The 15,883-nt window shown below is 48.2% G+C and overlaps 1 protein-coding gene across 1 annotated transcript in view; it reads right to left on the bottom strand.

Annotated features, from left to right (window-relative positions):
* The window catches only part of LOC139449529 (neurochondrin-like), a 28,709-nt gene that overhangs the window by 1,710 nt on the left and 11,116 nt on the right, over positions 1-15,883 (bottom strand). Inside the window, exons 5-17 of the mRNA XM_071230962.1 lie at positions 13,994-14,142; positions 13,445-13,572; positions 10,751-10,810; positions 9,518-9,593; positions 7,545-7,714; positions 6,262-6,450; positions 4,403-4,521; positions 3,457-4,054; positions 3,151-3,274; positions 2,310-2,393; positions 1,045-1,206; positions 375-473; positions 150-267 (exon numbers count right to left, since the gene is read on the bottom strand). Coding sequence (XP_071087063.1) covers positions 150-267; positions 375-473; positions 1,045-1,206; positions 2,310-2,393; positions 3,151-3,274; positions 3,457-4,054; positions 4,403-4,521; positions 6,262-6,450; positions 7,545-7,714; positions 9,518-9,593; positions 10,751-10,810; positions 13,445-13,572; positions 13,994-14,142 — 2,076 coding nt within the window. The remainder of the gene's footprint in view (positions 1-149; positions 268-374; positions 474-1,044; positions 1,207-2,309; positions 2,394-3,150; positions 3,275-3,456; positions 4,055-4,402; positions 4,522-6,261; positions 6,451-7,544; positions 7,715-9,517; positions 9,594-10,750; positions 10,811-13,444; positions 13,573-13,993; positions 14,143-15,883) is intronic.

The raw sequence follows: 15,883 nt of genomic DNA, 5'->3' as shown, positions 1-15,883 counted from the left end.
GTATCGGACGTTTTCCACTTCGGTGCAACCCATCCGTGCCCCATACACATCCTTGAAGTTTATCAATAACAGTTGACAATATGGGAACCATGATGGTAAACAAGAACTTTGTGAGTGTGAGAATGGGCTGACAACATGTGTCTACTTACTGGGCCAGTTCGATGCCCCTCTTTTCCCTGATGACGAGTCTGGCAGGTTTATCCCGGGAGGCAAGGGTCAGGATGAGGGACAGGAAGGCTGTTTCCGTATCAGGGTCGACTCCTTCTCCTGGAAATGATCACCTTTATGTTGAGTACCTCGATCAGGGATCAGTCTGGATTCAAATTCACAATGCCGTTTATGTTTCAAATGTTCTGTGAAGAAGACTCACTCACCTTTGACTCCAAGCAACATTCTGATGAGTGCAGGCAACCAACCGGACTTGAGGAGAAGTTTGGCCACATCTGGATAGAGCGGTACCAGGGCACAGAGACCTGCACAACACAGACACACACGTGTAGAACACAGACAGGAGCAGTTTGGCCACATCTGGGTAGACAGACACACACATGTAGAACACAGACACACACACCCATATAGAACACAGACAGGAGCAGTCTGGCCACATCTGGGTAGAGTGGTACCCAGACAGACCTGGAGAACACAGACAGACCTGGAGAACACAGACAGACCTGGAGAACACAGACAGACCTGCAGAACACAGACAGACCTGCAGAACACAGACAGACCTGCAGAACACAGACACACACACATGTAGAAAAAAGACAGACTTGCAGAACACAGACAAACCTGTAGAACACTGACAAACAGACCTGTATAACACTGACACATAGAGCTTTTGAACACAGACACAAACACATGTAGAACACAGACAGACCTGTAGAACACAGACATACACACATGTAGAACACAGACTTGCAGAACACAGACAAACAGACCTGTAGAACACAAACAGACCTGTAGAACACTGACACACAGACATATAGAACACAGACACACACATGTAAAACACAGACACACAGTCTATTACAAGTGAAGCCTTACCTTGGATGGAGAGGAACCACAGCTCCGAGATGTCCTCCCACACTGCCCGATACGTCTCCGACACTCCCAGGGCAGGGGGCTTCTGACTGACGCGACAGTGACACTTGCTCAGGAAGCTGATACTCCCTGCTAAGAACTGGTCCCTCCCTTCGGGCTGGATGTCTGCAAGATGATGATGTCACTCTGTCATGGGTGAGTCAGTTTATAATGGTATAACATTGACATGACCAGAGCAATGCCAAGTACCGGGTACCAACCTGTTCTGTGTTTCTGGTGTTGGAGCAGTGTCCAACACAAACCTGTTCTGTGTTTCTAGTGTTGGAGCAGTGTTTAGTACTGACCTGTTCTGTGTTTCTGGTGTTGGAGCAGTGTCCAACACAAACCTGTTCTGTGTTTCTAGTGTTGGAGCAGTGTTTAGTACTGACCTGTTCTGTGTTTCTGGCGATGGAGCAGTGTCCAGTACTAACCTGTTCTGTGTTTCTGGTGATGGAGCAGTGTCCAGTACTAACCTGTTCTGTGTTTCTGGTGATGGAGCAGTGTCCAGTACTAACCTGTTCTGTGTTTCTGGTGATGGAGCAGTGTCCAGTACTAACCTGTTCTGTGTTTCTGGTGTTGGAGCAGTGTCCAGTACTAACCTGTTCTGTGTTTCTGGTGATGGAGCAGTGTCCAGTACTAACCTGTTCTGTGTTTCTGGCGATGGAGCAGTGTCCAGCACAAACCTGTTCTGTGTTTCTGGTGTTAGAGCAGTACCCAGTACTAACCTGTTCTGTGTTTCTGGTGTTGGAGCAGTGTCCAGTACTAACCTGTTCTGTGTTTCTAGCATTGGAGCAGTGTCCAGTACTAACCTGTTCTGTGTTTCTGGTGTTGGAGCAGTGTCCAGTACTAACCTGTTCTGTGTTTCTGGTGTTGGAGCAGTGTCCAGTACTAACCTGTTCTGTGTTTCTAGCATTGGAGCAGTGTCCAGTACTAACCTGTTCTGTGTTTCTAGCATTGGAGCAGTGTCCAGTACTAACCTGTTCTGTGTTTCTGGTGTTGGAGCAGTGTCCAGTACTAACCTGTTCTGTGTTTCTAGCATTGGAGCAGTGTCCAGTACTAACCTGTTCTGTGTTTCTGGTGTTGGAGCAGTGTCCAGCACAAACCTGTTCTGTGTTTCTGGTGTTGGAGCAGTGTCCAACACAAACCTGTTCTGTGTTTCTGGTGTTGGAGCAGTGTCCAGTACTAACCTGTTCTGTGTTTCTGGTGTTGGAGCAGTGTCCAGTACTAACCTGTTCTGTGTTTCTGGTGCCGAAGCAGCATGAGCCCGATGGTGACAAAGTTTCCCGACATGACCAGCAGATTGAAGTCATGCACTGAAAAAGAATCACACGTGTAGATACCTGACATTATCAGTGCATACATTCTCACGTTAATGTCTTTTATTGCAATCAGGGATGTATAGAAGGTTGGTGTAAGGGTTGGGTGGGTTTATGTAGTGTAGGTAGGGTGGGGTGGGAAGGTAGGTTTAGAGTTGGGTTGGTTTGGTCAGAATTAGGTGTGGTTGGTCAAGTAAGGCCTGGGTGGGTTGGGGTGGGAAGGTAGGTTTAGAGTTTGGTTGGTTTGGTCAGAATGAGGTGTGGTTGGTGGGGCTGGTTGGGGTGGGGTGGGAAGGTAGGTTTTGGGTGGAGTTGGATTGGTCAGAATGGGGTAGGATAAGGTGGATTAGGACGGTGTGAGGTAGTCTTGGGTAAGGTGAGGTATCTGTCTTGGTGAGGTAGTGGCAGACCATATCCAGCAGGGTGGGTAGGGGTAGGGTCAGGTGGTGAGGTAGGGTAGGGTGAGGTAGGGTTGGGTGGGGTGAGGTTGTTTTGGGTAGGGTGAGGTACCTGTCTTGGTTAGATAGTGGCAGACCATGTCCAGGAGGGTCGGGTGAGGTAGGGTGGGGTGGTGAGGTAGGGTGGGGAGAGGTAGGGTAGGGTGGGGCGAGGTAGTCTGGGGTAGGGTGAGGTACCTGTCTTGGTGAGATAGTGGCAGACCATGTCCAGAAGGGTGGGGTGAGGTAGGGTCGGGTGGTGAGTAGGGTCAGGTAGGGTAGGGTGGGGTAAGGTAGTCTGGGGTAGGGTGAGGTACCTGTTTTGGTGAGATAGTGGCAGACCATATCCAGGAGCTGATGAAATGTGTGGTGGGAGGAGGCTGTGTCCGGCTCGGTGACCGACAGGTTCAGGAATATCCCACACAGGCTGGCGATACAGTCCTACAACAGTCGGATCCTTGTGACAATAGCTGGTTCACAGTAGGATATCCATCACAACACAAACACAGCTGATTGGAAGTATATTACAAACTGACTTTTTGACATTGACATCAATGGCAATTGTCACCATGGCAATCAATGACCCTGAATTTTACCTTGGAAAAGAATGACCTTGGCATTACCTTAGTATCAAGGTCATCTCTGTTGTCCAGGAAGTATAGCATCTGTTGGCGGAAATACTCCAGCAGAAACACGTGAATACTTTCACCCAACAAAATAGTCCGTGACTTGTCCTCTGCAGTGAGGTGGCAGAAACCTGGCAGGAGGAACCGCACCAGATCCACACCGCAGCACTGCTCTATGCTGGAACACTGCTCTGAGGTGCAGCACTGGTCCATGCACTGGTCCTTGCACTGGTCCATGCACTGGTCCATGCACTGGTCCTTGCACTGGTCTTTGCACTGGTCCATGCACTGCTGGTCCATGCACTGCTGGTCCTTGCACTGGTCCATCCCAGAGAACTGGGGGCTGTCTGCACTCAACACAGGATGTCCTTCACCTTCTGTAGTAGCTGGGTCAAACCGGACATACTTCTGACCTTGACCTTCAGAACTAGCTGCTTGATCCCCATCCGTGTTCTTTGATGTGACCTCCTCCTCCTGAGTAACTGTCGGCTGCGTCTCTACGTGAGGCTGGGCACCCAGGGTCAGGCTGTCTAGACTGGGTATTGTCTCTGGTGTCTCTTCATATTCTACTTGAATACCTTGCACTTGAGCTTTGCTGAAATGGATAAGGAAGAATGTACAGGTATTCACGGTGTGACAAGCAATAAAGAATGGGGACCTATTCTAACCCAGGTCCTCATGGTGTGACAAGCAATACAGTGGTGGGGACCTATTCTTACCTGGGTCCCACATTGTGACAAGCAATATAGTGGTGGGGACCTATTCTAACCAGAATCAAACTGATGTAGGTTTTTAATAGTTAATTAATTATCTTGATTTTCAGTTTAAAAAACCAAGCATCAAGTGTGATTCCCTGAACAAATGAAATTAATCAAATCAGGAATTAATGTTTCTCAGTGGTTTACATTATACACGGTCTCCACAGAAAGAAGGGTGTTATTACCATATCTGTACAAGGAATGGAAGCAGGTTGTATATCTCTTCACGTAGTGCAGATGTCTCCTCTGCCAGCCACGCCCCCAGCACCCGCACTGACGCCGTCACCAGCAGGGACGTTCTGGACTGCAAGAGAGAATGTTTCAGTGTGTCATCTTCTACATGAAGCTCATCCCACAACATAGAGAGAGGGTCCGACAACTTGTCTTACAATACATATATACTGAACCATTGCATGATAAGTTGTCATTTAAATATCTTGGTAATTTTTGTCAAAGTTTCTCAAATTTAACATTACCTTGTCCGGAAAAATTAAATTTGATGATAAAAAAACAAAGCTGTGACAATGAAACCGTTCGCCATAACTCATCACAGCAACAGCCATGGTAACCCGATGCACGTGAGTTCTGTGCAAATTGAAATGCATATGCGTTCCCCCATTTCTTGCCCTATAAAAATCCACCCAGATCGGATAACATTCATTCGTTACTGAATTGCTACCACATGCCAAGATTAACAAGAAATCAGCGACATCAAGCCCTTGGACGATTGCATGCTCGACAAAACGGCCGGCAAGTAGCCAATGCATTTCAAGTCCACATAAGGACCATATACAGGCTCCAGCAACGGTACCCTACCACCAACACTACAGATGACCGACCACGTAGTGGAAGACCAAGGGTTACCACCCGTCAGATTGTGCGACCACATCTTCAAGATTGCTTTGTTACAGCTGCGGAAACTGCTCAACAGACCATGGGGACACACCAGCGACACATTAGTGCAGACATTGTGCATCGACTATTGACAAGCAGACACCTCCACTGTCACAGGCCACACCGAGGACACATTCTGACACCACATCATCACTGGGACCGTCTTCAGTGGGCAACACAGCACCAGCATTGGCACCACCAGCAGTGGAGAACAGTCATCTTCTCAGACGAGAGCCGTTACTGTATCTCAACAGCAGATGGCAGTGAGAGAGTCTGGCGACGTCATGGGGAATGTTATTCGGATGCTTGTGTTGTTGAGAGAGACTCGGGTGGTCCAAGTATCATGGTGTGGAGTGGAATCGGTCTTGCACAGAGGGTCGGCCCTGTGGTCTTCCAGAACATCGTTCCAGGGAGAGGCAATGGTGTCACAGCAGCTCGGTACATTGATCAAGCCTTGAGACCACATGCCATACCTCAACTGGCACGTCTCCGCAACCACAAGTTTTAGCATGATAACGCCTGTGCCCACAAGAGACTTCCTCCAGCAGAATTGCATCAGAACCATGCATTGGTCTACCCTCAGTCCCAATTTAAATCCCATTGGGCACCTGTGGGACAAGATTCAAAAGACTGTTGAATGACGTCCGACCAAGGCGGACAACTGCAGCAGAACTGTGTCAGGCGTTCCTCAGAGTGTGGGCTCAAGTGCCTATGGCCTTCATCAACCGCCTCATCCATTCCATGTATCGACGTTGCACGGCAGTCATCAATGCACATGGTGGACACAAAAGATACTGACCTGTGATGCCATTTTCTCAGAGACTAGTGCTGTGTTTCGCTTTAAGAACATTTGACACTTTAATTTCAACCTTGATGATCAGTTTTGCCAAGTTTTATCTTTTTAATATGTCAGTTTTTCAACAATTAAGGTTTCTCATATATCTATCCATCGTGATGTTTCTTTTGCGGTTCGGTACACATATGGTTGGTCAAAATGCAGTCAATCACTAAATATCAACATCATCATCCTGAACATCCTTGACCAGTCCGTAAAGCACCTTCAACAACAAAACTCAATCCATAACTTCCGATCCACCAAACACCTGCATCTGCCCTCTTCACATCCCACCCACCCCGGGTGTCCACCCACCATTTCTATCTCCTGTTGCGACACCTGTGACAGGAAGAAGATGACGCTGTTGAAGGCACCGAGCATGGCGGAGTGCAGCTGCAGCACCTGCTTCTTCTCCAGCCCCAGGGAGATGCCGGCAGTCATGTGACCAATGATGTTCTCCAGGAGGCCGTAACAGGAACACACCACGCCGGCTTTACTCTTCACCTGCAAAGACATAACTGTAACCTCCAGAAACATCCCAACACCCCCAGATCAATGTAGGACATCCTCTAGGAACACCCCCAGATCAATGTAGGACATCCTCTAGGAACACCCCCAGATCAATGTAGGACATCCTCTAGGAACACCCCCAGATCAATGTAGGACATCCTCTAGGAACACCCCCAGATCAATGTTGGACATCCTCTAGGAACACCCCCAGATCAATGTTGGACATCCTCTAGGAACACCCCCAGATCAATGTAGGACATCCTCTAGGAACAACCCCAGATCAATGTAGGACATCCTCTAGGAACACCCCCAGATCAATGTAGGACATCCTCTTGAAACACCTACACACCATCGAGTATTTACAGACAGCTGTCATATAGCTGGAACATTGCTGCATGCAGTGTTAAACAAGAAACAAACAAACCAAACCATCCTGACTGGGCAGCCTACATCTTCAATTCGCCCATCCTCAAAAGCACCATCCTGACCCCCATGGGTAACCTACCTCTTCAACTCACCCATCCTCAAGCACCATCCTGACCTCCATGGGTAACATACATCTTCAATTCACCCATCCTCAAGCACCATCCTGACCTCCATGGGTAACATACATCTTCAATTCACCCATCCTCAAGCACCATCCTGACCTCCATGGCTAACATACATCTTCAATTCACCCATCCTCAAGCACCATCCTGACCTCCATGGCTAACCTACCTGTTCAATTCTCCCATCATCAAGCACCATCCTGACCTCCATGGCTAACCTACCTGTTCAATTCGCCCATCCTCAAGCACCATCCTGACCTCCATGGCTAACCTACCTGTTCAATTCGCCCATTCTAAAGCACCATCCTATCCTCCATGGGCAACCTACCTGTTCAATTCGCCCATCATCAAGCACCATCCTGACCCCCATGGGTAACCTCCATGTTCAATTCGCCCATTCTCAAGCACCATCCTATCCTCCATGGGCAACCTACCTGTTCAATTCGCCCATCATCAAGCACCATCCTGACCCCCATGGACAACCTACATCTTCAATTCGCCAATCCTAAAGCACCATCCTGACCTCCATGGGCAACCTACCTGTTCAATTCGCCCATCCTCAAGCACCATCCTGACCTCTATGCAGGCCATGTGAGTGAGCAACAGAAGCATCTTGAGGTCGTCAGTGACAGGAGGCAGGAGACAGGCAATGCCCTGACAACTGACCAGGGAGGCAGCCAGACACAGCGTGGAGTCCCTCAGTCTACTGTCTGAAATGTGAGATGAGTTGAGACGTGTGAGATGAGTGAGAGGTGTGAGATGAGTGAGACGTGTGAGATGAGTGAGACGTGTGAGATGAGTGAGGCATGTGAGATGAGTGAGACGTGTGAGATGAGTGAGACGTGTGAGATGAGTGAGACGTGTGAGATGAGTGAGGCATGTGAGATGAGTGAGACGTGTGAGATGAGTGAGACGTGTGAGATGAGTGAGACATGTGAGATGAGTGAGGCATGTGAGATGAGTGAGATGAGTGTGACGTGTGAGATGAGTGAGGCATGTGAGATGAGTCAGACATGTGAGATAAGTGAGACATGTGAGAAATGTGAGATGAGTGAGACGTGTTAGATGAGTGAGACATGTGAGATGAGTGAGACATGTGAGATGAGTGAGGTGAGGTGAGTGAGACATGTGAGATGAGTGAGGCATGTGAGACATGTGAGATGAGTGAGGCATGTGAGACGTGTGAGATGAGTGAGGCATGTGAGATGAGTGAGACATGTGAGATGAGTGAGACATGTTAGATGAGTGAGACATGTGAGACATGTTAGATGAGTGAGACATGTTAGATGAGTGAGACATGTGAGATGAGTGAGACATGTGAGATGAGTGAGACATGTTAGATGAGTGAGACATGTGAGATGAGTGAGACATGTGAGATGAGTGAGACATGTTAGATGAGTGAGACATGTGAGATGAGTGAGACATGTTAGATGAGTGAGGCATGTGAGATGAGTGAGACATGTTAGATGAGTGAGACATGTGAGACATGTTAGATGAGTGAGACATGTGAGATGAGTGAGACGTGTGAGATGAGTGAGACGTGTGAGATGAGTGAGACATGTGAGATGAGTGAGACGTGTGAGATGAGTGAGACGTGTGAGATGAGTGAGACGTGAGATGAGTGAGGCATGTGAGATGAGTGAGACATGTGAGATGAGTGAGACATGTGAGATAAGTGAGGTGAGGTGAGGAGAATTGCTGTTTAACGTTGCATCCAAGATCATTGCACTTATATAGCGACGTGCATGCATGCGTGTGTGTATGTGGCTGCTTGTGCTTGTACTAGTCCAAGCTGATGCCGATTTATAATGCTAGCCCACTGAGATACCATGCCACAGTTTAACATGAATACCCCACTCAAACGCAGTATACTGACTCCGAGCCAACCAGTCCTTGTTTTGTCCCTTTAATGCCGAGCGGCAGACAGGGTAACAACAAGGACCATCTTTAAACGTCATTTGGTATGATGCAGCTGGGGAACGAACCCTGGACCTTCAGCTCTCCGGGCGGTCGCTTTACCACTAGGCCACGGAGAGGCGGTCTGTGAGATGAGTGAGATATGTGAGTTGAGTGATATGTAGGCCTTGTGAGATGGGTGACACTTATAAAATGGGTGACGTATGAGATGGGTGGCAGGTGTGAGATGGGTAAGGCGTATGAGATGAGTGATATGTGAGATGAGTGAGACGTGTAGGTTGAGTGATAAGTAGGACTTGTGATATGGGTGACACGTGTGAGATGAATGAGACGTGTGAGATGAGTGAGGCGTGTGACACGTGTGAGATGAATGAGATGGGTGAGACATGTGAGATGGGTGAGACATGTGAGATGAGTGAAACATGTGAGATGGGTGAGATGGGTGAGACGTGTGTGATGATGCGAATGGGTGAGATGCTACAGATGAGTGAGATGTGAAATGAGAATTGATTGAGACAAGATATGAGTGAGATAAATGAGACATTTGACATGTGTGAGACGTGAGACATGAGTGAGATGTGTAGGTGACTGCATACCAAGTTTACTTCTGATGATACTGTAGACCTCCAGCACCAGATCCTGTAACCATGGTGACTTGCATTCGTCTTCCTCCTGTAAAATCAAGAGTTAAAAGTATTTTCAACAGCACATAAACAATAATGCTGCTGACAGACACTGCGTGCAGCATGAGTGAGTGGCTTTGGTTTCATGCCACTTTTAACAGTATTCCATTTATATCACAGCGTGTCAGCTTAATGTGGGAGGAAAGCCCGAGTTGATGCAGGTCTCAGATGTTTACCACTTAGGTGAAACCCTTGAGCAAGGGCATTGTGCTGACAAACCTAGAATCATAATCGGGGCAACCACAATCATAGGTTTCTGGGAGGTAACTCTGCACGACGAATCGCGGACCCTTAGACAACTGAGGCACCAGTGACTCCGCGTGCACTCAGCAATATTCCAGCTATATGACAGCGGTCTGTAAATAATCGAGTCTGGACCAGACAATCCAGTGATTAATATCATGAGCATCGATCCTCGCAATTGGGATCGATGACATGCATCAACCAAGTCAGCGAGCCTGACCACCCGATCCCACTAGTCGCCTTTTACAACAAGCAGAGTCACCTTTAACGGCAAGCATGGGTTGCTGAAGACCTATTCTACCCTGGAATGTACTGAACCCATGGACAGTGATATACTGAACACATGGACAGTGTTATACTGAACCCATGGACAGTGATATACTGAACACATGGACAGATACATACTGAACACACGGACAGTGATGTACTGAACACATGGACAGTGATATACTGAACACATGGACAGTGATGTACTGAACACATGGACAGTGATGTACTGAACACATGGACAGTGATATACTGAACACATGGACAGTGATATACTGAACACATGGACAGTGATGTACTACACACATGGACAGTGATATACTACACACATGGACAGTGATATACTGAACACATGGACAGTGATGTACTGAACACATGGACAGTGATATACTGAACCCATGGACAGTGATATACTGAACACATGGACAGTGATATACTGAACACATGGACAGTGATATACTAAACACATGGACAATGATGTACTACACACATGGACAGTGATGTACTGGTCACATGGACAGTGATATACTGAACACATGGACAGTGATATACTGAACACATGGACAGTGATATACTGAACCCATGAACAGTGATTTACTGAACCCATGAACAGTGATATACTGAACCTATTCATACCTTCTCTACTGTGGATAGCACAAATGTCATAACTTCTCCAATTTCAAACTTGGTTGCATCCTGAAGCAGAGAATGATATTTAATCAGTTTGGAGGAGATGTGTGGATCTGTGTGGAGGAGATGGGTGGATCTGTTTGGAGATAGGTGGATCTGTGTGGAGATGGGTGGATCTGTGGTGAGATGGGTGGATCTGTGTGGAGATGGGTGGATCTGTGTGGAGATGGGTGGATCTGTGTGGAGATGGGTGGATCTGTATGGAGATAGGTGGATCTGTATGGAGATGGGTGGATCTGTATGGAATTAGGTGGATCTGTGTGGAGATAGGTGGATCTGTGTGGAGGAGATGGGTTGATCTGTGTGGAGATGGGTGGATCTGTGTGGAGATAGGTGGATCTGTATGGAGATGGGTGGATCTGTGTGGAGATGGGTGGATCTGTGTGGAGATGGGTGGATCTGTATGGAGATAGGTGGATCTGTGTGGAGGAGATGGGCGGATCTGTGTGGAGATGGGTGGATCTGTGTGGAGATGGGTGGATCTGTATGGAGATAGGTGGATCTGTGTGGAGATGGGTGGATCTGTGTGGGGATTGGTGGATATGTGTGGAGATGGGTGGATCTGTGTGGAGATGGGTGGATCTGTGTGGAGATGGGTGGATCTGTATGGAGATGGTGGATCTGTATGGAGATAGGTGGATCTGTGTGGAGATAGGTGGATCTGTGTGGAGGAGATGGGTGGATCTGTGTGGAGATGGGTGGATCTGTATGGAGATGGGTGGATCTGTGTGGAGATGGGTGGATCTGTGTGGAGATAGGTGGATCTGTATGGAGATGGGTGGATCTGTGTGGAGATGGGTGGATCTGTGTGGAGATGGGTGGATCTGTATGGAGATGGGTGGATCTGTATGGAGATGGGTGGATCTGTGTGAATCTGTGTGGAGATGGGTGGATCTGTATGGAGATGGGTGGATCTGTATGGAGATGTGTGGATCTGTATGGAGATGGGTGGATCTGTGTGAATCTGTGTGGAGATGGGTGGATCTGTATGGAGATGGATGGATCTGTGTGGAGATGGGTGGATCTGTATGGAGATGGGTGGATCTGTGTGGAGATGTGTGGATCTGTGTGGAGGAGATGGGTGGATCTGTGTGGAGGAGATGTGTGGATCTGTATGGAGATGTGTGGATCTGTATGGAGATGGGTGGATCTGTGTGGAGGAGATGGGTGGATCTGTATGGAGATGTGTGGATCTGTGTGGAGGAGATGGGTGGATCTGTGTGGCGGAGATGGGTGGATCTGTGTGGAGATGGGTGGATCTGTGTGGAGGAGATGGGTGGATCTGTATGGAGATGGGTGGATCTGTATGGAGATGGGTGGATCTGTATGGAGATGGGTGGATCTGTGTGAATCTGTGTGGAGATGGGTGGATCTGTATGGAGATGGGTGGATCTGTATGGAGATGGGTGGATCTGTGTGGAGGTGTGTGGATCTGTGTGGAGATGGGTGGATCTGTATGGAGATGGATGGATCTGTGTGGAGATGTGTGGATCTGTGTGGAGGAGATGGGTGGATCTGTGTGGAGATGGGTGGATCTGTGTGGAGATGGGTGGATCTGTGTGGAGATGGGTGGATCTGTATGGAGATGGGTGGATCTGTATGGAGATGGGTGGATCTGTATGGAGATGGGTGGATCTGTGTGGAGATAGGTGGATCTGTGTGGAGGAGATGGGTGGATCTGTGTGGAGATGGGTGGATCTGTATGGAGATGGGTGGATCTGTATGGAGATAGGTGGATCTGTGTGGAGATGGGTGGATCTGTGTGGAGATGGGTGGATCTGTGTGGAGATGGGTGGATCTGTGTGGAGATGGGTGGATCTGTATGGAGATGGGTGGATCTGTATGGAGATGGGTGGATCTCTATGGAGATGGGTGGATCTGTGTGAATCTGTGTGGAGATGGGTGGATCTGTATGGAGATGGGTGGATCTGTATGGAGATGGGTGGATCTGTGTGGAGGTGTGTGGATCTGTGTGGAGATGGGTGGATCTGTATGGAGATGGATGGATCTGTGTGGAGATGGGTGGATCTGTATGGAGATGGGTGGATCTGTGTGGAGATGTGTGGATCTGTGTGGAGGAGATGGGTGGATCTGTGTGGAGGAGATGTGTGGATCTGTATGGAGATGTGTGGATCTGTATGGAGATGGGTGGATCTGTGTGGAGGAGATGGGTGGATCTGTATGGAGATGTGTGGATCTGTGTGGAGGAGATGGGTGGATCTGTGTGGAGGAGATGGGTGGATCTGTGTGGAGATGGGTGGATCTGTGTGGAGATGGGTGGATCTGTATGGAGATGGGTGGATCTGTATGGAGATGGGTGGATCTGTGTGGAGGTGTGTGGATCTGTGTGGAGATGGGTGGATCTGTATGGAGATGGATGGATCTGTGTGGAGATGTGTGGATCTGTGTGGAGGAGATGGGTGGATCTGTGTGGAGGAGATGTGTGGATCTGTATGGAGATGGGTGGATCTGTGTGGAGATGGGTGGATCTGTGTGGAGGAGATGGGTGGATCTGTATGGAGATGTGTGGATCTGTGTGGAGGAGATGGGTGGATCTGTGTGGAGGAGATGTGTGGATCTGTATGGAGATGGGTGGATCTGTGTGGAGGAGATGTGTGGTGCTTGTGGAACTCTGTGTACCTGCTTTTCCTTGAATCTGGATACCAGACACTGCAGCAACTTCTGTGCATCCCCCGGGCGCCCCGCCCACACCCCTGCCCTTTCCCACCTCAGCAGCTCCACCACCAAGTCCCGGGCCTTGTCATGTCCTGCAGCACAGAGTCACATTGCCTTGGTGGTGATGGGGGAAACACGTGTATCGATCCCGCCCCTTGATAGCCAATCATGGTATAGCCATGATGACATTGACATGGGGGTAAAACCTACCTAGACCCCTTATACATCTCTGCATAAAACACACTGTTGCCCAGTTGCAAACTAAGATATGACTCCCTGGACAAAGGAACCCATAAACTTCAGTCTCAGGCAGAAGTACATATTGATGTCAGTCACAATACATATATGTTCTTCGGTCACACGGCCAAAATTCAACCACAAAGTAGTAGAGATATTTGCAATAAAGAAATTTATGAATATTTCTTTAAAAAATCAGGACTGTGACCAATTTTGCATCCTATGTTAAACAGACTTGTACATCCAACAGAAGGACTTAATATAATAGTGGTGTACCTGTTTGTTGGGAGACAATGACTTCCACCAGGGCTGACACAGACCCACCCTGTATGAGATAATGTCTGCTGACCGGAGAGAGTATCATGCCCTGCAGACAGTCATAGCAGTCAGACAGCAGGCTGGCCTCCATGTCAGTGTCGTCTCCACTGCAGCAGCACAGCAAACAATGAGAGACATGGAACACCACAGCACACAATGAGAGACATGGAACACCACAGGCTGGCCTCCATGTCAGTGTCGTCTCCACTGCAGCAGCACAGCAAACAATGAGAGACATGGAACACCACAGCACACAATGAGAGACATGGAACACCACAGCACACAATGAGAGACAAGGGACACCACAGCACACAATGAGAGACAAGGGACACCACAGCACACAATGAGAGACATGGAACACCACAGCACACAATGAGAGACATGGAACACAATGAGAGACATAGACCATGAGAGACATGGACCACCACAGCACACATCGAGGAACATGGAACACAATGAGCGACATGGAACACCATGGCACACAATGAGCGACATGGACGCCACGGCACACAATGAGAGACAAAGAAACACCATAGCACAATGAGAAACAGTGAACACAATGAGAGACATGGAACACCATGGCACACAATGAGCGACATGGAACACAACAGCACACAATGAGAAACATGGAACACAATGAGAGATATGGAACACCAAGGCACACAATGAGAGATATGGAACACCAAGGCACACAATGAGAAACATGGAACACAACAGCACACAATGAGAAACATGGAACACAATGAGAGATATGGAACACCAAGGCACACAATGAGAGATATGGAACACCAAGGCACACAATGAGAGATATGGAACACAATGAGAGACATGGAACACAATGTTAGACATGGGACACCACAACACACAATGAGAGACATGGAAGACAACAGCACACAGTGAGACATGGAACACAATGAGAAACATGGAACACCACGGCACACAGTGAGAGACATGGAACTTAATGAGAGACATGGAACACCACCTTACACAGTGAGACATGGAACACAATGAGAAACATGGAACACAATGAGAAACATGGAACACCACGGCACACAGTGAGAGACATGGAACACAATGTTAGACATGGAACACCAAGGCACACAATGAGAGACATGGAACACAATGTTAGACAGGGGACACCAAGGCACACAATGAGAGACATGGAACACAATGTTAGACAGGGGACACCACAGCACACAATGAGAAACATGGAACACAACAGCACACAGTGAAGAACATGGTACACAATGAGAGACATGGAACATCACGGCACACAATAAGAGACATGGAACACCACGGCACACAATGAGAGACATGGAACACCACGGCACACAATACACCAATACTCTCACTAATCCCACCTATACACCAGTACTCTCACTAATCCCTCTACACCAGTTCTCTCACTAGTCCCACCTCAACACCAGTACTTTTACATATTTCAACTCTCCTCCAGTACACCAGTATCCTCACTAATCTCTCTACACCAGTACTCTCCCTAATCCCTCTACACCAGTACTCTCCCTAATCCCTCTACACTAGTACTCTCCCTAATCCCTCTACACCAGTACTCTCCCTAATCCCTCTACACCAGTACTCTCCCTAATCCCTCTACACCAGTACTCTCCCTAATCCCTCTTCACCAGTACTCTCCCTAATCCCTCTACACCAGTACTCTCCCTAATCCCTCTACACCAGTACTCTCACTAATCTCTCTTCACCAGTACTCTCACTAATCCCTCTACACCAGTACTCTCCCTAATCCCTCTACACCAGTACTCTCCCCTGTCTCAATTCTACACCAGTACTCTCCCTTATCTCAATTCTACACCAGTACCCTCACTAATC

The sequence above is a fragment of the Haliotis cracherodii genome, unplaced genomic scaffold, assembly GCF_022045235.1.
Source record: "Haliotis cracherodii isolate W230 unplaced genomic scaffold, xgHalCrac1.p SCAF_8, whole genome shotgun sequence".
NCBI lineage: Eukaryota > Metazoa > Mollusca > Gastropoda > Lepetellida > Haliotidae > Haliotis > Haliotis cracherodii.
Note: the sequence above shows the minus strand (reverse complement) of the source record. Positions and strands in the feature narration are given on the sequence as shown.